Raw genomic sequence first — 22,739 nt, 5'->3', positions numbered from 1 at the left:
AGAAGAGACATGTATAGTCAGACATAGGATATTTGCTTTCTCACCGTATATGAATCACAAGGGTACTATCGGTTGCCCTAGTTTCGCGAGATGTCGATATTACAACAACGTAGCAATAAAGTATAGCCCGACGTTTTAAATAATCTTTCTTTTCTCTCGGGAAGATATTATGTATAGATAAATGTCTCGCAACACTCGCTCGGTCAGATACAGCGTCTCGACGTTAACCCATTGAGGGACTGTAATCGCTTTCCGAGTGCGCGGATGCTCGGGCTCTCGACGTCGTCGCGCGGAAACGGTTTGACGATACGCGCGCGGGGTATATACTTCCGCCGGGGTACTTCCGCACTCGAATTTACGATGTAAGGAGATTTCGATGTCGCGCGCATAACACCAGACTGATGTATGCGATGCGCGCACCGGCTGTCGTCCGGATAATATTTCGTGCGAGGAAGAGACATATATACGTATACACGAGGGAGAAAAAGCAGCGCGGGCAAATATTCCGGTCGCGGCACGCGCGCGTATAGAGGAGGCGAGACACGAGATTATTGGCATTGCTGTCGATCGCCTGTACACACACGAGGTGCAAGGTTACGCTCGTCCAAAAAAGCGAACCGCATGTCAGAGATGTATCTCTCACGTCGGGAAATACGTTTCTCTCTCGCGCGTGATTCGCGAGCTGAAAGTCTCCGTATATGGGTGCGGAGAGGCGGCGCGGCGGTGGGCCGGGATTTAATTCCAAAGGCCGATGAGGAATGGAGCGCGTCGCGCTCCCATGCAGGGAGGAAGGTAAAGTTCCTCTCCCGCTGCTACATGTCGCTACAAAGACCGTAGCCTTTCAAATCGCATCCCTCCCAAATAAACCTTTTGCATCTGCACGAGAACCCGCGGCGCGGGATCGCGAGCACGCGAGTAAGCGCGAGTTAGGCGAGAAGCTTGTTCTCGAAGCAATTATTGCGCTTATCCCGGATGCGCCGCTCGTTTTCTTCGCCGTCTGTACACTTCCTAGACAATCGCTTAAGGGTTGCTCATTGGCAACCCTTTGTCACTTGATTATTTGAGAGATACGTGACTAGATCTTCCGTACTTAATTAATCATATACGGTTCCTACTCTACAGTAGAAAATTTTTAATGAAATTATCTTATTGAAATAATTTATATTTGTTTATTTCTAATTTCTTTGTAAATGTGTTATAGTGCAATTAAATTGATATATCAATTCAATTATGTGATTGTGTGCCGTTTTAGCTTTGGTTAAGACTGCGCTATGTCCGAAAGTAACGGCGCGTTGGCTTGCCTAGGCGAAAAATTGTACGTATATAAAATTCACTCAAAAATCTATTATTATAAATAAAGGTCCAGTCCTGACCGATACGGCGTACCCTTTGTAATTTGATTGTGTATCATGCACGTTCGTAATTTCACTTATTTAAATAATTTTTTTTTTTTAGAAGAAAGATATTAAAAGTTTTCCTCGCGGAAGGAAAGTATAGAAGAGTATAGAGAACCTAGAAAATATAATTATTTCATAAAACAATTTCTTAAGGGATTTTCAACGCTGCTCTTCTCGACTATCCCCCGATGATTTACATGGTCTGCACGGTCTTTCATATTTAATTTGATGCTCGTTTGCACATGATAAGGCTCACGCTTAATTAAACATTCTGCAATGCTTCCTCGAAATTTGACCGGCTAATGGCGTACGCTAATTAAACATCCCATGCACGAATAATCGGGCATTAACCGAAACGCGCTTATAGGGACGATGTTATATGACTGAAAAGCGAATCTTGGATGTGGAATGTGGCTGCGGATACGGGGTCTGGTCAGACATGAATAGCGGAGGAACCGTACATGCATCGTGTGTACACATTAAACTCTCCAGCGACCGATCGATCGTGAAGGTACACACGGAACGGAACTGACCGTTAATGTCAGCCGAATGACAAGGCGTGAGTAGCGATCATGTAACTTTATCCCTAGAGCGGAAACGTGAAAAGTGAAAAATTTCACGTATATCCGCCCTACGAGAAATAAGTTATACGTGATCGCTGCCCCGCTGATGTTCGTGGACGGTCCTTTTTGAGGCGCGGAAATTCCAATTTCACGCTTCATCGCGAGCGTTGTCGAATCGCGACGTCGCGTCGCGCGATCCACGGTGCTCGCGAAATCGGATATCAAAAACCAGGTACGGGGTGACATTTTGTTTTCTCGATCGCGCGTGCGACGTCGTCGTCGTCGTCCCCGAAGATGCATTCGTCGACGCAGGAAATCTCGCCCCGTGTACACACGATCGCGCGACATTCCATCTCGAGAATGTAGCGTGTAAGCTTTTCAAGCGACGTCGCGTCGCTCGTTCATGCGCCGCGCGACATGCCGCGGTTGTCTATATCGGTACAGGCAAAGTTGCGCCGCAACGGGAAAAAAGTTTCGACACTCTCCCTGTATAGAGTCGCGATATAGAGCTGTAGATAAACGCGCGGGACACAATTGCGGCTTTCAGTGTCTCACGTTATACCGCGCGGCGGTATATTCATCCTCCAGACGTGTGACCATTACGGGACGAAAAATCATATACGCGATCGCCACCGCAATACCGCATTTCTCCCGCGCGCTCGCGCTCGCGGTCACGGTCCGCGGTCGTTGACTCGGCCGAGAAATGGGAGATGCAGTTTCCCTGAAAGCTGAACTCTCACATCGTCTAAATAAATAAGCCGTTTTCCCGCGCAGGTCGGCCCGACTGAAAATTTCACGAAGTGCGCGACTTCATCTCGAAAATTTCACCGGGATCGATTCGGCGCAGCCCCCGACTCTCGGCCGGAATTTGGGACACACAAGTATACACGTGGGAACCGCAAATTGTCAATCGGGGTCGTGTATCCACCCCATCGTGTATTGCCCGCACAAGCCATTACGAAAGTCGACGAAAGATAAACGGGGAAAGAAACGAGATGATCGATCCATGTTCATTATTCTCGTCAGAGGTAATTTTATATTTCCGGAGATTATGTTAAAAAAAAAAAAATTAAAGCGCGTTAGATAATTCAGTTTTAAGACGTTTTCTTCAGTAACTCGCACGTGATCTCGCACATGATTTAATTAATGGTCCTATATTTGAGTTTTGCATTAAGTTCTTTAATTGCTTCATCCACATGTATTTCGAGGTTCATCTTTGAAGAAACGCGCCAGAAATGCATTTGCAATTTACGCACACAAGGATATTATTATTATAATGCCAATAGCGGTGGTCGTCACTGACGCGTTCGCTTTTTAGCGCCGTTCACATAGTAGAGGAGGTATAGCGGCCGCCGCACGCGCGGTGTTCTTGCAGGCGCCAGGTGCAGCTTTCGACAAAAAGTGCTCCGTGCATAATGCAAACTTTGACTGCGCCGAGAATTTCATTTGTCTATGCGCATGTGGACGATTTTATCTTTTGCGCTTTATGTAAATACTGGAGGCCGTCGCGCTTGAACGTACTTATATAATTTATTATCACCGTTTTTCGCATGACATTTGAGAAATAACAATTATAACATGTTAATACACAATCTAACGAATAACAATGCTTTATGTGTATAGAACGCGTGTTTGATAAGTTAGAATAATATCTAAAATTAGTTTAAAGAAAAACAATTATACATATATATTGTCAAAAAGTTTAAAATAACAGTTTAAAATATATGTATAGATACGCGTTTAAGCTCTTCAAATTCTATTTTATTTCTCTTATTGTAATACGTGTCTGGTTAAGACATTCTCATTTAATATTCCGCGATTCATGAGACGAAACGATGCTTTTTAAAGAATAATGGATGTCTATATCGATTCGTTAACAAAAAAATTTGATTATATATTCTGGACCAAATTTCCCCACATTCTAGAGAAACCAAAAACGCACAGATAAATTAATCGTGTTTATCAGGAATCGAATTCCCTATTTCAGTCGGTTCCAAAATAGAATCGTGTCAGTCCTAATTACGAAAGAATTGCGGTGAAATAAATGTAGGTTGTCCAAGATGGATCTTATCCGTAATCGCACACACATTTGTCCTAAATAATCAATATTTTAAACGTATTAATATTTTTACACCGCTCTCTCTCCGCATATGTATAGAGGTGAAGCGTCTCGCGCGTAGACGGATATAACAATTATTAATTTCTTATCAGTTTCACAATCGAGGCCATAACTCTGCCTTAACAAATGGACGCCTGACAAACATGGACGCAGTAGGATCGAGAGATAATCCCGCCGATTTCTAGCAATATAGTAATAGCGGTAACGTAACGAAGGGCGTGGTAGATAGTTGTTCGCGCAAATAATGGATCAGAATTGATGGCGGCGTAAAAAAAGAGACTCAAAAAGTAGGGCATGCTTTATATTTTAGAGGTAGACGATCATGGCCGTCGCGGTCAATTGTTCAATGGAGCTCGAATAAAACTTGCTAAAAAAGAATCGTTATGACTATAAATTGCCGACTAAATTTCGAACGCCGAGTGCTTTAACACCGATTTGCATTATCAGCACGCGCGCGCGCGCGCTGGTGTTATCGTTACTAATTTTGGCTTATTGTTAGTGTAAGTAAAGTACACATACATATATACTTTTGTAGGACGATGGAAATTTCGTGCAAACGTGTTTGCCAATAACCTGGAATTCACACAACGTTTGTTAGAAACGACACTTACGTTACGGAAAAAGTCTGATTGCATTCTGGTATGCAGATTTCGTCCCTCTATGATTATTTATGTACGTGCGTATTGGTTACGTGCTCTATATACTAAGCGGTTCAATATAAAGCACACTAGGGAGCGGCTGAGCCCTATTGATTTTGAGTGAAACCGGCCGGTCAATCAGAGGGGACATTTCTTTGGCGCAAAGCAACCCTTTTGCTTTATAAAAATTGTCGGAGCGTTAGAAATTCTCCCGTTTATACTACAAAAAAAAGTAATATATTTACGGTATATTATTAACTATACACTGTAAAAGTTTGTATAAATATACAACGGTTATATATTTTGCTTGCATTTTTTAATCGATTTAATCTATTTTCCCTCTTTTCTGCCGGCGTCTTTAAACGTTACGAATCTAACTGTTATGTTTTAGCATTTTATAGTAAAACGTAACATTTTCCTGCACTTAGCAACTTTCAATCTTATTTCATTTGGAAATTCGATGTGGCGGGCGCGCGCGCGGCGCGAGCACGTCGGCTCCTGGTGTAGTTCCACAACGTGAACCGCACCCTCTTCACTATTTTCTCTCGGATTCAACTTCATTTCTTCGTTTTCCGGAAGCGAACGAAGTGGAGCGGGTGGAAAATGTGTTACCGGTATAAATTCGATGAAGTGGGAAAGATAGGGACGGAGATAGAGTGGTATAGAAAAAGAGAGGATCGGCACAGGGCTGTGCATGTCACGATCTGTACAACGTTATTTCGGCCGCCAATGCGGAAAGCTGTTATAAATTCCATCCCGCTTGTAGGGTCCTCTTCGCGCCATGCCTTCGATTTTCCACAACGCTCTGTTATCGCCAATGAAAAATCGAGGCGCTCGTACTTGTGAATATATCCGGGACGATAGCGGGATAATTTCGGAAGATCGATATATATGAACTTTGAAAGTGGCTCAAGTCCAATTTTAGGTGTGTTATATTTCGCGCGACTCATCGCTTTCTCTGTACTTTAATAATTCAGTATTGTTTCCCAAGAGTATATCTATATCGCTCTTGCTATTTACGTTATGTTTAAATCAGACGATAAATCAGACGGGACACGTAATAAGAAAGCACTTTTCTTTTTCTCCGCTGTCTTACCGCTCATGTTTCTTGCAATTCGCGCGAAAGTAAGTTATCGATAGAAACTGCCTAATCTGATTAAAAGTTAAGTACAGAGGAACGATGTTACGACCCAAGAAGACTGCACTCTCCTACGGTGAAGACATATATACGATTATAGCCAATCCTTCGTCGACTTTCGAACGACTCAAAGTTAGCACATATATATGTATGGAAAAAAATATGTATATACACTCTACATATATACATATTATATATAGTATATAAAAATGTACGTAGTGTAAATTATATAAATGTATATAAAATAAGATTTATTGAGTTTCGAGTCGAGTTTCGGCTTTGGAAACATTAAGAAGTCTGATCCTATACAGATTACTCCGCTTCGCGAAAGTTGTAACGTTTTACAACTTTCCTTCGGTTTAACGACGTTATCCTGCGTCACGGCTGTTACATTCTCAAAAGGCGCAAAGTAGAACATTGCTGTCGTTAAATATTAGAAATATTTTCTTTTGACGATGCTTCCTCGTGAAAAGCGCTTGTTCGAGTGCACTTATACATCACACTTTTGCGAAAGCTAGTCGAGAGCTCAAGATGGCCTTAAAAAGTAGTTTTAAGCTTCCGTAAAGCGCAGAAATTCGCGCGACACGCCGGAGGCGAAACAATGCTCGCCGGTGAATTTATTCTAGATATTTCGTGATTTCTTACTTGTCTGCGAGGGTACGAGTTCCGGAGACGCCTGGTACCCGAGAGAAATTCCAACTGCATTTTACTATTTGCGATTGTAACAACCTTCTACGGTTCGATGTATAATCCTAACATTTCCCGTTGCTGCGGAGGAGGCGCGGCGTAGAAAGAGTTGTTAATGTAAGGAGTCCCACGAGAGGCATTCATAACGACTGAAGCCCGTCGCTTCGGCAAAAGCTGTCGGAGAGACTTTTTAATGAACTCCATTTTTCTGATCCTGCCCTTATTTGACGCTAAATATTTAGTGGGCGGCCCTGGAGTTTCCTCAAAGACGTAGTGGCGGATCGAACGAGGCTAGCGGATGAGAGTAATATCTTAAGAAGCTTGATATAACGTCGATAAAAGTTTGCGTGAGAAATTTCCAGCGATGCACTTCGTGACGCATGATGGCGGTATTTCAAGAAATTTTTCAATGTGAAAGAGCTTCTGCGCTGAATATTGCCATCTTGGTAATATTCTCAGCTTCAATCCGTAACTTTTATAATTATATACTTGGCTCTATTCCTGCTCATAGCCTCTATTATGTAGCCTCTATCTTATATGTACTAAAATATGAATAGAGAAGAAGATAGGGGGAGTCCGGGAGACTTGACCATAGAGGAGAGTTGAACCACTTCAAATATCTCGTTCAAATTTTGAACAAAGAGTTCAATCCGAGCACGTGACAACATGACGCTTGGTAGTGCGTTTCGACTGTGAGTGAGACAAACGTGTTTTAACGTGCTCGGATCGAGCTCTTTGTTCAAAATTTGAACGAGATATTTGAAGTGGTTTAACTCTCCTCTATGGTCAAGTCTCCCGGACGCCCCCTAATTTAATCGCGGGTAGCGCTAATCGCTCTAAACGTGCACCCATCTACTTGCTAAAGCCATTATTTTACTGTATCCGTTTAGTGAGCGGCGGTATCTTCACTTGATTACGAAAATTTCTCTCGCCGCACACTCAAAAGAATAAAGTAAGCATCTATGGAGAATTCGCGTGACCTCTCTTGAATGTAAAAAAATATGGCTCCCCCCATGAAATTCTTCGCGTGACGAGCTCAAAGGGAGGAACGAACGTTGGAGAGAAAAAAGAGGTGAAGGGACAGAGGTGCGTGTACACACCCGCCACGCTTTGTGCCATCGGGATCTATTGTCGTTATATTGAATCTCCTTTCTCATTTTACGCGGACGTTGATACGCGCGTTGTTGTTACGAACGACGGGGAGTTGTATAGCTTCTAACGCGGAAATCGCGGAATATCCGATCCCGCTGAGATAACTGTCGATATATTCGACGCGCAGGTGTATAGTCTGTAGGGTACAGAAGGGGGCTCTCGCCGCGACATTAGATCCTATTCGATATTCCGCCAGGAATGCGGGTCGCATTTGCATATTCCTGCAGCTAGAAGATGGTCTAATGGTGGTCCATATACTGGCCGGCACACGAGTCAACGGCCGTTTCTTCCCTTAACACGATACTCCCGGGTACGGACCCCTTCTCCCCTTCCCCCGCGCCGCCGGTAATCCCATTCAATGTTTAGAATGGCACGACGAATACCGTATAGTCGAACGGAATAAAACCAGCCTCCGTGACCATAAAAAGTCGGCCGTAACCGACTTTTCCCTCGCGCCTTATCGGTTTAACTTTGCGCACCGCGCGCCGGTTCGATAAAGGGCTCGATCGATCTATCGATCTATGGCACCGTATTGAAATGTTTAAGCGCCGCGCGCCATCGCCATCGTCGCTCCGCGCTTCGCCGGTCTCCCAGGAAAATATCTTTCATCGACGTGCCCTTTGAAACCGTCCAACGATCTATCTTCCTTTGAGTTAACCCTCTCATGACCGCGCGCTGCCGCGGCGGATTTCACTGAAATTCGTCCTCCTCCATTGTTATTGCTATCGTCGAGACGCGAGCAATTTACATGAAATTTCCAATCCCGTGACAAGCTATCAAACGGAATAAACGACGTCGGTTGTCGTTAATACTTTTTTACGCGGGATTGTCTGACGATGTATTGTACAACGGGAGATATCAACGTCACTGCGCGGAGAAGCGGGGGACAATGAGATGCCGGATGCCGGAATGACGGATTGCTCTTCCCACGCGTTTCCTCGAGATTATCAATTTCCATCTTCGCTCGTCCTCGCCCATAAAATCTCGGGTACGCCTCTCGTTTCTCCCGGCTGTCGACGCGTCGCGCGACGTAACCGCTTGTCTTATATTAAAATGTCGTTCGTTTTACGGTGCGTGTACCATACCTGAGAGAGCAGTGAGAGCTCGATAAAAAAATTCCCGGATGCGCCCTCGGGACCGTAAAGTAGCTCGTCTGGCGACGCCGTGCCGCGTCGCGTCGCGTCGCGTCGCGTAGCACTACTTGCGTTTCCCAGGTCGAGGGAAACGAGGGAGCAATCTGTTCTTCGATATTTGCCTGCAGTTAAAGGCTTCCGCCGTCTAGGAGGATATTCTATAGCGTCGCTCCGCACGACCAGGGACTTGCGAGCACGTTTCGTATAATTGGGGACGAGTGAATGGCGACGCGCGAGTTGCGGCGTGATGGGGAAGCTGTTCCAAGAACGAAGGACGCTCATGCGAAATCAAATGTGCTTAATCGAGTCGCATCGTCGTCGTCGTCGATGGATTCTCTCGGTCTTCAGCGGACTTTGGACGACGAAATTGTAATGCCTTGCCGATTTTCGCTTGGTTCGCGTTCGCGCGAACAATCAGCTGATATAGCCGACGCGAACGAGACGCGTCAATGTCGAGTTTCAATTTTACTCGACGAGTGCTCGTTATTATACGTTTGCCGCTTTGAGCGTACGTTTTGTTGTCGCGCGCCGAGCCGCGCGCCGCACATGCCGCAATTGAATCATAATACGCAATTAGAGCGAATGAAAAGCGATAAGCTGAGCTTATTGACGGCCTTTGAGAGCTTTTAATGGCGGCCGTGTAATCAACCGTACCGTCGCTAAACCGCCGCCGCACCTACGCAGCTCCGAGCGGAATATGTCACGGCGTATATAGACAAAGCACCCCCGACCGACGATCCACGAGCTAGGGTCATTCAGAGTCGCGGCGGCGGGTTGACGTGGATACGCGCGCACCCCTCTCATTCGCGCGACGTCTTTCTTCCCGTGTTTTATCCCGTCTATAGCTGCTCCTATTTCGCCTAGTCTACGAGAGAGACGGCCGTAAAATACACGACATCGCGCTGCATGAAACGTTAGAGCGAGACCCGCGCTGTTTTTGAGGAGAAGAGGTTTAATATTTGTCCGACCGGGAGATGGATATGGCGATGCCCGTTTTGTCGTAAAATTATTCAAGCGCCTGCGGAAGCAGTGGCGCACGCATCTCGCGATAATGAGATTATTTTAAAGCAGGCGGAAACCAACCAGGAATTTTATCAGGAATTTTATGCTAATTTCACGTTTTCCGTTGTCATATAAGGTATTAATTTCATTCGAGCTCTTACGATACCGGCGATCGTCAATAGAAATTTCATCTCGGAAATGAAAGGGCGCTCGTCGTTCCTGCATGAAAGGATCAGCCGAGTTGGAAAGCCTTCGGGCATGATGACGGATAATGCAAGCGCTCGGGCGTCTCGATTGTATATATACGTTGCTCTTCGCTTTGGTCATCACGAAGGGACACTAATAGCTCTGTATAGAATGATCCTGTATTTCCGGCTGAACGCAAACGACGTGTCCATCAACGGCGACATGCATCTCGCGCGTGACGCAATTAATTCGACATCTCCTACACGGGTGTGGCCCGGTTTCCACGGGAAAATCCGCGCGATTCACTTCTCGCTGCTTAAGAAAATCTATTTGCATCCGAGCCGCTCGACGTAGAAATCCCGTTTCATCTCTCGATTCATCTCGGAGCTCTTAACCCCGACGTTCGCTGAGCCGAGATGCGGATCTCGTATGATATTAATAATAACCAGCCGCGAATCTCACCATTGCGCTCGCAATTTCACCGAGAGCTGGATGATGCTTTGATAATTAGCAGCTATACGTATTCGTATCTCGAAGAACTTTCGCGGAACTTTCCTTTGTATTTGTACGCAATTCGATGCACAACTTATCTGTTCTTCTCGCCGCTGGGACGAGCAAGAATAAGCTGCTAACAACAAATTCGAAATACGAAATGTTCCTTTTCTTCCCGTAACGATATGCGATCTGATTAAGGATGTTCTGGAGGGTTTGTCAAAATGCTACAAAGTTGATGACAATTTAATATCATATATTCTGTATTCTTTTTCAAAGTTCGGGGTCAAATTTCAGATCGATTCACAGTTTAGATAAAAAGTTATCAATTTTTGAATATCCGAGTTTTAACACGTAATTTTATATGGCGTTACAAGAGAAAAGTGTAAACATTAAAAAATACTGATGCCAATATAATATTCTACACACAAGTAAGATCATCAACAAACAAAAGTATGGCAACAAAATTTGAAACATTTTACAATTTTTTTTCAAGATTAAAAAAAAATTAAGTATAGTAACAGTTATTTACAGCTAGTCATTAAATCTACGTCTTTTACATTATATTAGATTTGCCGTAACAATTTATGTACATTTTATTGTCTTTGGATCCCTGGAGAATTAATATCAATTAATGTTTTTAATACTTCCTGCATAACTTTTGGTTGGACCGGTACCTCCAGAACATCCTTAACGTGAACGCTTTCTCAAAAGCATGCAAGGAGAAACGGAAGTCGAACGGTCGAGCTTTGGTATCCAAGGATCTACATTGAAATACAAAGGACACCAAAAAGAAGAAAGATAAAAAGAAAACAGAAAAATACTTTGACGAAGACTCGTTCGTTCTATATCTCGGCAAAACTCTGATCGCGAGATCTCAAAGGACAGACATTAAAGCATAGTAAAAAAAAGAGGCAAAAATGCAAAATTTGGGCTCTAAACAGACACAGAGTAGTTAAAGTCGCATAGCGAGGGCGTTTGTTTAAAAGTCATTAGGGAGGTGTATAATCCCGAGACTAGCTAAGATTCTGCACCATTCTTCATGATTACAGTAATCCCTCCTTTCTTGCCACTGGCGCATGATGTTCCTTGTGTGCAAGCACCCGGACAACAGACAGTGGGGCTGAGTCAGACGCCCGTCGGTCCAAGTCAAATGTTCGGATTTGTGTTGCATGAGATATAATGAGATTGCGTGTGATAATGAAAAAAACAAAGCTTCCTCTGTGAGGAAGCAAAAAAAACCGCAACAACATTTTTGATCGAAACAATAAAACAGTTTTATTTTTTATCCTCCTAAATAATATGTTTGCTCCTCACGAAAGCAAATGTATATGGCTTCCGGATACTCTGTAGTGAATTACTCGTATAGTGATTCTGCGTCTCCTCTTCTGAGAAGATAAGGTAGACTACTATTCTACGCTTGAACTTCTCGCGTATCGATGTGATTCGCTTTGTTGTGCAGCTTCACCATTTCAAACGTTTTCACTATCGATAAACCCGGCAAAAGCCAATATTTTTTTAAAAGGAGCAAAATACATTTTTGAGGATATTCGCGAGTTTCTTCTTCATATATACGTTTTTTTTTCCATTTCGGCTACATCGAATGAAGACGGAAAACTCGAAAGTACGAAGGATTCGTAAGTCTGACTTCTAAAATTTGGGATTTTATGACACGCGAGTGGAGTATCAAGCAGCTCTTATAACTCGCGGATCTGAGTTTTACCGTCTACTTTCCGAATACGCGGACGAACTTATCGCACAATTTATGCGGTTGCGCTATTCCGAACGATGAATTATTACATTAATAGCGTTCTTCAATCATTTTTTGAAATTTATTTCTATAATGGATAATTGTTAATTTATATATGGTCACAAAATTCCCCCTTACTTCGTCCCTGTGGCAACTATGGTAAATATTTATGTACATGTTAATTATGGGTGAACTGGTTATCAAAATGAGATAAATTGACAATAGCGGTTTAATTTCCTTCATTAAACGCTATAAACAATGTCATCGCGTGTAGTGCAGAATTAGGCCGCGCGCAAATATGATTAAAATAACACTTTTGGATAACACGCTTTTCATTAATTCATCAGTCGATAATCACCGATCCAGGATCGATCGGATTCGCCGATAAAAGCTTTGTATAGGTATATACGTAAACTCAGCTTGTCTGCAAAGAAATTATGATATGTATTTTGATTCTTTGTTATTTTCACTGCGGAAACGTTTCATACTTACTTAGTTATTTTATCAGCCAATATTGTATATCATCGCAATCATGCTGTTCTATCGATATTTCGGCGCAGTCACGACAGGAAACACGAATTTCGCGGGACGAACGTCGGATTGAGACATTTTTTTCACATTTATTTGCCGAATCGCGATCCGCGAACACCGGTTACCGCCGCGTACGGAAACATTTATACGGAAGATGTATGTGTAACCACGCTGGGGCGTTCGTCCGCCGACGCACGTATCTTTCATCAGACGAGATCCTACGCGCGAGGACGACTTCGCGTTCCTTCCGATTCCGGGCGAGCTTTTGCGCGAAATAATATTGATCTACGGCCCGTCGAAATATACGGCGTCGTCTTGGCGCACGGGCAAGGTTCCACGGGCAAGCATCTCTCGTCTCTGATTCCGAAGCCGCAAAGAACTTTATCCGATGAAAGTCCTCTTCCCCCCTGTGCGTCCTCCGTTTCTCTCCTTCTCACCCTTTCTTCTAACGGACGCGAACGGAAGGACTTTGATAAGTCCCTTTCGCAGCTTTCGTCGGGGACTCCTATAGGATCGGCAAACACTAATCTCACGTAGTCCGTTCACGAAAACCGTTGGCTCAGAAAAAGAAGAGAGAGAGAGAGAGAGAGAGAGAGAGAGAGAGAGAGAGAGAGAGCGGGTGATCCTCGATGTTTGCCGATATTTTCCCCGAGCGCGTTACACCGGTTACACGTCACGTCCCTTCGTGTGCTCTACGTAATTTTTACCATATACAGTTATACTAACAATGACGCTGCTCCTTCGTGCGCGCACCGTTGAAAATTATACATGTTTCTTTGCCCGTAATAAAATTAATAGTTGCTATGTTTAAGACGCGCCTCTTGATGGTTATTAAACGAATTTATCATTGCGCTGTCTCATTTAGCTTAAGAGCCTAGGTTTTAGAAGGATCCTATTTGATCTCACACTTGTTGAACCGATGTTCTTTTTGCATGTGGCGTGACGTGGGATTCGCTTCTCCTCGGATATGCCACTCCGCCGAGTGCGATAAGTAGAGAGACGTGGATTGCAGTTGTGTGCGCTCCGCGTAATGCATTTACCGTGAGCGTAGCGGGAGGCACATATGGAATAAGACAATGCGCGGGGAAGCGCCGAATCGATTTGGATAATCTCGGATGCATGGGTTTAATTAAGATGGTGCTAATACACCTGGGGTACAAGGGACAGTCGTTCGCGCATATACACTACGTACCCGAAGGCGTGACCGTCTCGCGTTGGTGCGAATATCGTTGAAACGCGGGCGCTATATACTTGGGGTTTGGCCTTAATCTTTAAATTATAGAACGCCCTATCCGTGCTCTAACTCAATTACTTCATTACTTGCGAACTTTTATCTTTCGCATAACTCTCGTCACGACCACGTCGCCGTAACCCTTTTACTAGCGATTCCTTTCCGAATACGCGCCGCCGATGAAGTCCCCACGGTGATCTTTGCTGAAAAGTGACACGGCATTTAACGAAGACGCCGGACCAACGATTTGACTCGAATTACTTTTATTACGTCAATCATTTGAGCTCAATATAATAGATGCATTTCGCGCACAGGAGTAACGTTTAATTATTCGTTCAAAAGTGACAATGATTTTTAGCACTAGGTAAATAAAAGACTCGGAAATGCGGGAAGACAATTAGTAATATATGTTGTTTGAAGTGCAGCTTAACATTGCCCATTTTATTTGCTGCGTTAATTGTTAATAAAGCGTTAATTAAAGCTTAATTGTAACAATGCACTGCGTTTATTGTCCAGATTGACTACATCTAGCGGAAAATTAAAAAATTTTTAAAGGGAATGCGTGCGCTCCCCTTTAATTATCTCGTCATGGAACCTCGAGGTTTTCACAGATTTCGACTCGACGCTCGGCTCGGCGAGAATAAAAGTAGGCGGCGTCGCTCCAATTAGCGTTCCGTATTTGTAATTGTAATCTTTGCGAGTTCTCCAGAACTCAGACAGTGGTTGCATTCGCGTACAATTATCTGGAGGTCTTTTACGAGAAAACCTCGACTCTGTCTTTCGTCTTAAGAAGACGACTCGTCTAATTTTCACGTTGAATAATTCGCTGCGGTAAGGGTTCTACCATTTCGCGATCTTGCACACGAACTTTGCAAAGTTAACACGAGTCGAACATCAAATATTAATTCCACGTTGATAAAATTGCAATTTGACGAAAAGATGTTTACTTAAACTGGCACATATACGCGAGAGTTTTAAAGCGTTATTATTACCTAACTTAGATAATTACATTAATTGATATTTTAATAATAATTCAGTATAATAATCACGAATAATAATTTAGTGATAATTCGGTATTTCGATAATATTAATTATTATTAATAATTTCATTTTGTGTGCATTAAAATCCTTCAGTATATAACTTACTGTAAACCTAATTAAAATTAACTGAAAGACGAAATTTTATCTTTTATTTCATAACTTAATACATTAACTTAATCTAAATTGTTTAATATTTTAATTAATTACTAAAAGATATCTAATAAAAATCTTGCATAAAGCTTCCACTATAGTAAAATTCCCAATGGGTCAAATGTTGTACGTCGCTGAAGTAGTTACTTTCTTTTTGTCACCTTACTTTGTCTTTACTTTTACGCTTTCCAATTTTAAAAATACGGTTCTCTACATGAAGTACCGTATTTTTGTAGCGCTGCAGAAACAAGCAGAAAAGAGGCGCCTTTTTAGTGTTAATAAAGAAGGACGGCTATTATTATAACAACGCAGATAAGTTTCGCTACTTTCCTCAGCCTAGGAAATGTAACGAAGCCAATTCGTTCGTACGATTGATTCTATGTCCGTGCGGGACTATAAGGAATTTTTGTTGTCGATGCGACGGAGGTAAAAATCGAAGCAATCCTTTCCCGACGTTATTTCCCGTTTCGGCTTTAAGTGACAAATGAGCCGAATGACCGGGCGCTATATCACGCGTTTCTCCTCGCTCGCACGAGAAATCACGTTCCCTCGCCGCGTTTCATTGAAGGATACGCCCGATATCCGGCGAGATATACGTGTATGTACACTGCAAAACATATCCACTCTAAATTCCGCGAAACTATAACGGAAAAAAGTGACTTTTTTTCCACTTTATGTAAGTATGAAATTAAAGCGGAATTATATATACAGGACCTTGTCCTATAATAATATATCCGTTATAAATAAAACGGAATAATATATCCGTTATAAACAAAACGGAAATTTAGAAAGGACCCCGCACAAAACTATACGAGAAAAGGCCTTTTGGTTAAATTGTCTAAAACTCGTAAATAAAAAAGGGTATAAAAAAAGAAAAATTTTGGCGCAAACCAGAGGTTGATATGTTGACCTGTTCGGGAGTTATTCAGGGTAAAAAATTAGCTTTTTCGAACTTTGACCCTAAATAACTCCCGAACGGATCAACATATCGACCTTTTGTTTGCGCCAAAATTCTTCTTATTTTATGCCCTCTTTTATTTAGGAGTTTGAGACAATTTGACCAAAAGGCCTTTTTCCGTGGTTTTATGTGGTGTCCTTTTAAATTCTTTTCCAGATATAGAGAAGAACATATTACCTGAAAGACAATATTTTATTGTACTCACATATATACTTATTACATATATTCATATAAAACATTATATTATGTGATTAGAAAATTTATATAAAGTATGAATAATCAAGTAGAAACTAAAAAATAATTTTTATATCCACATATAGTTATACATATAAAATACCTAATATAAAAGAAAAGGAAGGATGAGCTCAAAAATACAAAAACAAAACTACAAATATAATAATAGAAGAAACTCTGCATTACAATTTATGAAACACACATGGACAGAATTTCTTTAGCTCGCTTGCCCAAAAATTGATTAATATTACCCAGGCACAAAGATTCAATTAAACCAAGCAATTGGCTAAAAGATGATGGATAACTCAGATCTTTTATGTAGTAAACAGCTAATCCCAGAGCGACTGCCTCTTCCGCAGATGCAACATGAATTGTTAGTTGATCAATCTCATTGATTACAAGCCAGGCTGTGGTATCATTGTAATATACTTTTGGTCCAGGAAAAGGTGTAATTAGATCTTCAAATGCTGGAACTTTCTGCACAAATTACACAAAACAAAAATTAGAGGCAATATATATTTTTAAGCATATAATAAAGCAACAAAAATAGTTATAACAATTTATTATACAAGATTTTACCTGGTCGAGAAAGAAGTCCTTTACTCTAGGTAAATTTAAATATTTTTGTAGTTGTTGAATGTTTTCAATTCCTTTCTCCGTTTTTATATATATAGTGTTTATAGCCTTAATAACACTTTCAATGGATGTTTTCATTCTTAATTCAGCTTCTTTGACAAACTGCAATATACACCACAATTTACATACAATTTCATCACAGTAAATTTTTTTAAGTACTTACACATTCTTTTTGTGACAGATAATAGGGCCACACATCCCCAACATGAGGTCGAACTGTGAGAGATTGCTGAAGCAATTCAACAATTGTGGTTGTCGAAAGTTCACTTTCTGCTGAATCCTGAAAAAAAAAAACAGTAAAATAAATAAGTGTAAAAATTTTAGACAAGGATACAAAAACTTGTTTTTTTAAAGTTTAGTGAGGTTCGAGTGTTTTGAATTTAATGTTATATTTTAATATTACTAAAGGCTCATAATGGATGTGACCTCTAGTTTTTTGTAAGCCTCTTCTGGGGTCATCACTTGCAGCTGTTTTTCATTATGCAACTGCAGAGGATTATGCGTCTGTTGCGTACGTTCTCGACGGCTGTTTCTGTGACGTCTGATATCAGCAATTTGGTGTATGAAATGTCCCTATTTCACATGACAAAATTGTTTGTTGTACAAATTTGTTAGTAGGGATGATGTTTGAACATGATAGAACTCGAGACGATGGAAGGGAAGAGAATTGCGACAACGCGACAACCTGACAACGCGAGCTTAGTGTGAACGTTAGGTATTAGTTAAAGTTTCGGAGTAATAAGAAAAAAAAGACGCGCGTTGGGTGCGTAGAGAATTGTAACGGCGTGAGTTGAATGCGTATGTGCGAAAGTTATATACGACAAGCTGAGTGCGAACTGTTATGTACCGACTAAAAAATCAATATAATTAATACAAATATATAGATATATTGACTCTAAATATACGTATACTCTTCCTCAGTATGTTACTTCGCTATCTGATCACGAACATTTTCTACAATTACAAAAATTTTTAAGTTTACCAAGGTTAAAGGACTTTTTTTCTTAAACAAGTAAAATTTTGAATAATAAATTGTTATAATTATTAGACAAATAAAAGGGAGGAAAACTACATAATTTACATAATTTGTTATATTATAAATACATTGATATAAGAATATATTATTTCCACTTACATATTTCGTTTTGAACGTAGATGACTGTTCTAAATGAATTAAAGGAAAGTTTGCTACAAGCGCTTTTCCCAGATCACGATACTTCCAACGTTTTTTCATATGGTTCATGTTGTGAGGAATCAAACTGTGCCTGCTGATTAAATAAAATTTATAATTAATACACAAGATTTCAAATTTTTTCTTACCATAAATATAGACATTAAACATCATACTTACTCCAAATGGTCTATTAGTTCGTCTTTCACTTGAGTACGTAACTTTTTTTTTGTTTTTGGGCTCATAACTTGTCCCTCCAAAAAAGGCATTACATACGAACTAAAGTGAGGTAATAATTGGGTTTCATTTTTATCATGCTGCAACTTAAATAATACAATAATTATAGAATAATGGAATAAAATAATAGAAAAATACAATTTTAATAAAAAATTTACATAATGAAACCACTATATATTTTCTTATACAATGTAATTTTAGTGTACAAGACCAGTAAACCACCCCGAAGGCAAAAGAATATGAATCTTGCCATTTATGACATATTCTGGAACAGTCCATGGATATTCGAGTTTACAAATACTATACATTTCAAGTCGATCTTCACAAGCTACGACATAACTACATGTGTTTTGTTCGTATGTTGTAAGAAGAGTTTTTACAAGCATATAGTACACGTCTTTAAAGATAAACATGCGACAAACTCTACCGAACAAAGGATGTTCGTCAACCTCTCCAACTATTAAAATGACATTATTCATGTATTGTACACCGTGATATTTCAAGTATGACAATTCGATTGCCTCAGAGACATTATCAGAATCAGGGAACTTTTCAAAGATATCACTTTCATGCTCTTTTATAACAGCACTTTTAACTTTTATGTCTGCTAATGGGGATAAAAAAGTATTTCTAACGGAGCCATTGCTATGAAACATCTGATAAGCACATTCTATTTGAAAATGGTCCATCACGGAATAGCAAATATTTCTGTATGAAAAGAAACGCTTTTGCTTGACGACAAAATGCTTGCTTTCAGCACGTATACATGATTGGAATCTACCTGGCCCATGAGTGCGCAACTGATCAACTAAGTGAATTAACATGTGTAACTTGGGAATGAAATTGTTTGGGTACAGTTTCACATACAGATTTTGATGTTCGTGCACTAAAGCTTCTATTGCAGCTAAAGATTGAACTGTCAATGCAGGTGACCATATCAATTTAACAATTGCGACAAGCAAAAGAAAACACTGCCAGTGCTGATTCTCAGTAGAAATGTCACGGTGCAGAATAATCGGCAAATGATACATTAGCGTGAAGTTTGCTTTACTGGTTCCTGATATAGAAAAATCTGGAGGAATAAGGCGAGGTCTTTCACCACTTGGAATGCTTTTGTGAAACTTAAAATTGCTAATCAAAGTATTCAGGCGATCACGACTGATTAAACGTTGCGAAACAACAGCTTTCAGCAACAGGCTTATTTCTTTAGGAACAATACCCTCCAATAATACGTGCATAGGATCGTACAAAACGTCTTTGAATATGTTGAAGAAAGGAATCTGCCGAAATATGTTATCTCGCTTAATTCCATTACTTTGAGACTTCTTGGAATACAAGGCCTTGTTCCTCCTCATCATTTCCTTCATTTCATCGACAGCTTGATAGTGTTGCACTTCATCTCGCAAAGGACACTGAGAATGATATGACAATTGAGGAAATCTTTGGGACGACGCAGTACAGATTCGACATTGTTGTTTAACGAGAGGAGAAAAACATTCCTTAAAACCGCATAACTGATGTGCTGCTAGTGCATCAGCATGGTATGCAAATAAATAGCCATAAAATTTTTCTCCATGTGGATCAGAAGGAATTGTAATTCCTGTGGAAGCAAGCATCTTCAAATCATTAATAAAATCTTTAAGAAGAATTTCATGTGCCTTAAAAGATTTCATTGATTTACTTTTACAAACAGCTATGCAAAATGTGGCTGCTAAACGTGATCGCAATTGGACAGGTATGTTCAGAACTGTCACGTAAAATAAGCATATTTTGTTTGTACCTCTGTGCATGCCAATTGGATTACATAATTCAATGTCATCGTTGTACAATAAAAAAGCAATGTTGTTTTTTTCGTTAGTAGCCAGTCCAAGCTGATTTCAGTAACTCTGACCCTGCATTACATCAGTCATAAGATGATCTGACAACGGAGCATTCTTTTTGAAGAAAGACAAAATTTCATTAAATTTTGCTAAATTCTGAATAATATCAATAATTGAAACTACATATCCACTACTGCCGTCAGGAAGATCTACTTGTTTTGGAACCAAATACACACCATTTTTTGACAATTTTTGTTTACGTAATCTATCTGTGACTGACTGAGAAACATCGTTTTTGTGACCAATGCAGCTAAGAAAATTTGTCATTGCGTTTATTGCTACTTTAGGAACTTTATGCTTTGCCTCCAGAAGTACACAGAAATCTAAAATTTTATCAGCAAGATTCAATTCTTTCTTATGCATATCTGAGAAATCTAAAATTTTATCAGCAAGATTCAATTCTTTCTCATGCATATTTGATATTACATTCACATCATTCACATTAATGTCGATATCAGTTTCATTTTGTTGTAATTCTACAACTGGTAAATCATATGCAAATGTCAAAACAACACATTTATGTGACTTAAATTCTGTTAATACTGAAAAGTATAAATTGCATTTACGGCAATGACAAGTTACTGTGTGTTTCGATTTATGTGTGTGCATTACATTTATGTGGTGTATTAAACGCGCTTTTTTGTTGCAAATCAATCCACAAAGCAAACATTCATAAATCATTAGTACCGAATTATTTTCCTCAGGTACAGTATCATTATTCTGTTGTACAGTATCGTTGTCCTCTATTATATTGCTTGCAGATTGCACAGTCTGTTGAGAATCTTGCTCTTGATTGTTGACTTCATTAGATGCTGGGCCAGTCAAGTTTTCTATCGCCACTACTGCAACTGTATGAACCAGTACAATTTTATTCATTTCTGTTTGCAATATAATAATATACGAGATCTATGTGTAATACATTTAACCCTTTAACTACGGTCGCAGCGCAAGCGGGGGATCGCGCGCGACGCTCGACCAGGTGCCGCGAGGACGGAGAGAGTCCCGCGAGAGGAAGGCCTCCTCCGGGGAATCGACGCCGCCGACGCCACCGCCGAGGGCAGACAGATTGGCGCGTACCGACGGAGACGGTCGGCCAGTCCCGACGTATATATTAATAAAACTGGCTGTCCAAACGCAAATAAATATATAGTAAAGTCTCTTATTGTCTCTAACGACAGCCGTGTTTCGCGAAATTTTTGTTCCGTCGTCTATTGACGACAGCCGTATTTAAAGGGTTAAAGATTATGATGTATAATAAATGATTTACTTTTTTGTAATAAAAACTTACCTTCATGCGTGCGAGCTTCTTCGCTCGTTTCACGTTCATGTAACGGCGAATAATGCCCGCAAAAGAAACACACATTGGGTTATTGCCTCCCTCCGCGGGAGGCAATTCAAAATCGTCGCAATCACATGCCGTACATTTTCCGCGTTGGTGACCGCGTCGATCGACACCCATATTGCTCGTCGGCAACACTTAGCGACAAAAATATACAATAAAATACAACTGGGAAGAGCCGTCGCGCGCCATTAACGTAGACAGCAGAGGATGCTCTAACAGATTGAAGAACAAAAGAAGATCGGGCTGCCGCCATATGGTTGTTATTTTTGTCCGCTTTAAATATATATGACGGAAACCACAACCAATGACCATGTCCTTTACATTATCCGTTATAACGTCTGTCTTAATAATAATCACTATCAGTCCTACTTATATAAAGGATTTTAATATATATGAATAAGGTGTCACGTTAAGAATCGCGTCAGTCACGCTTAAATAAAATGGACACAAAAGAAATCCGTTTTAACATTGTATATTCCGTTATAAAATAGAAGTGTCCTTTATATATAAAGAGGATATGTTTTGCAGTGTACTCACAAAAGCGAACGTCACTGCGCCCGCCGCGGCTCTCGGTGCGGTAAATAAACAAGCCAACGGGCCGATAGAGATTTTAATGCCCCCGGCGGAAATCGAAGCGCGGCTCGCGCCACTCTCCCAACGTCAGAAAGGCTCACGTATCGCACCGCTATATACGAGCGTTCACCCGGGGGCACCACGTACATCTCCGGAACGGATCCGAGTCGAAACATCGGAATTAATGTCTCGCCGCTACGCTACGCCGCGTAGCTATATACGTAACGTCGAACCGAGGCTGACGAGATGGAACTTCCGCCGGAACAAAAGTTTAGATTCATTTCGCGATTTCGGGCCCGCGGAAAACGTCCTGTCAGCTTTCTCTACGGTGCCACTTTGACACGTTTGCTGTAACGCGAACATTCGATTTCCATGGAAATCTGAAGCTAAGTAGTTTTTGACTTATGTAGCGTATATATCGTATTTGCGACAATAATCGAATTTCTTGAATAAGCGAATTACACGATTTTAGCTTCTATATTTTATTCAATCTTGTTC

The 22,739-nt window shown here is 40.9% G+C and overlaps 2 protein-coding genes across 12 annotated transcripts in view; one reads left to right on the top strand and one right to left on the bottom strand.

The window, feature by feature from the left end:
• The window catches only part of Rg (A kinase anchor protein rugose), a 317,510-nt gene that overhangs the window by 13,662 nt on the left and 281,109 nt on the right, over nucleotides 1–22,739 (top strand). The window lies entirely within an intron of this gene.
• LOC143902877 (uncharacterized) lies at nucleotides 16,342–21,673 on the bottom strand. Its single transcript, XM_077416072.1, has 8 exons — nucleotides 21,615–21,673; nucleotides 21,014–21,174; nucleotides 18,390–18,532; nucleotides 18,174–18,306; nucleotides 17,465–17,611; nucleotides 17,202–17,318; nucleotides 16,982–17,140; nucleotides 16,342–16,879 (listed from the first exon to the last, which is right to left on the bottom strand). Exons 3-8 carry the CDS (start codon nucleotides 18,476–18,478, stop codon nucleotides 16,592–16,594), a joined length of 933 nt encoding a protein of 310 aa, XP_077272198.1. The 5' UTR covers nucleotides 18,479–18,532; nucleotides 21,014–21,174; nucleotides 21,615–21,673; the 3' UTR covers nucleotides 16,342–16,591.

Source organism: Temnothorax americanus, unplaced genomic scaffold (assembly GCF_048541705.1).
Source record: "Temnothorax americanus isolate GAGA-0224 unplaced genomic scaffold, ASM4854170v1 Scaffold41, whole genome shotgun sequence".
Taxonomy (NCBI): domain Eukaryota; kingdom Metazoa; phylum Arthropoda; class Insecta; order Hymenoptera; family Formicidae; genus Temnothorax; species Temnothorax americanus.
This window is presented reverse-complemented; position numbering and strand designations above follow the sequence as displayed.

What these genes read in the sequence shown, in the direction of transcription:
- LOC143902877 (XM_077416072.1), bottom strand. Translation starts at nt 18,478, where the DNA reads ATGCCTTTTTTGGAGGGACAAGTTATGAGCCCAAAAACAAAAAAAAAG. An exon ending in CTACGTTCAAAACGAAATAT is followed by an intron (nt 17,612 to 18,173) that starts GTAAGTGGAAAT and finishes CATGTGAAATAG; the next exon opens with GGACATTTCATACACCAAAT. An exon ending in ATCTGTCACAAAAAGAATGT is followed by an intron (nt 17,141 to 17,201) that starts GTAAGTACTTAA and finishes TGTATATTGCAG; the next exon opens with TTTGTCAAAGAAGCTGAATT.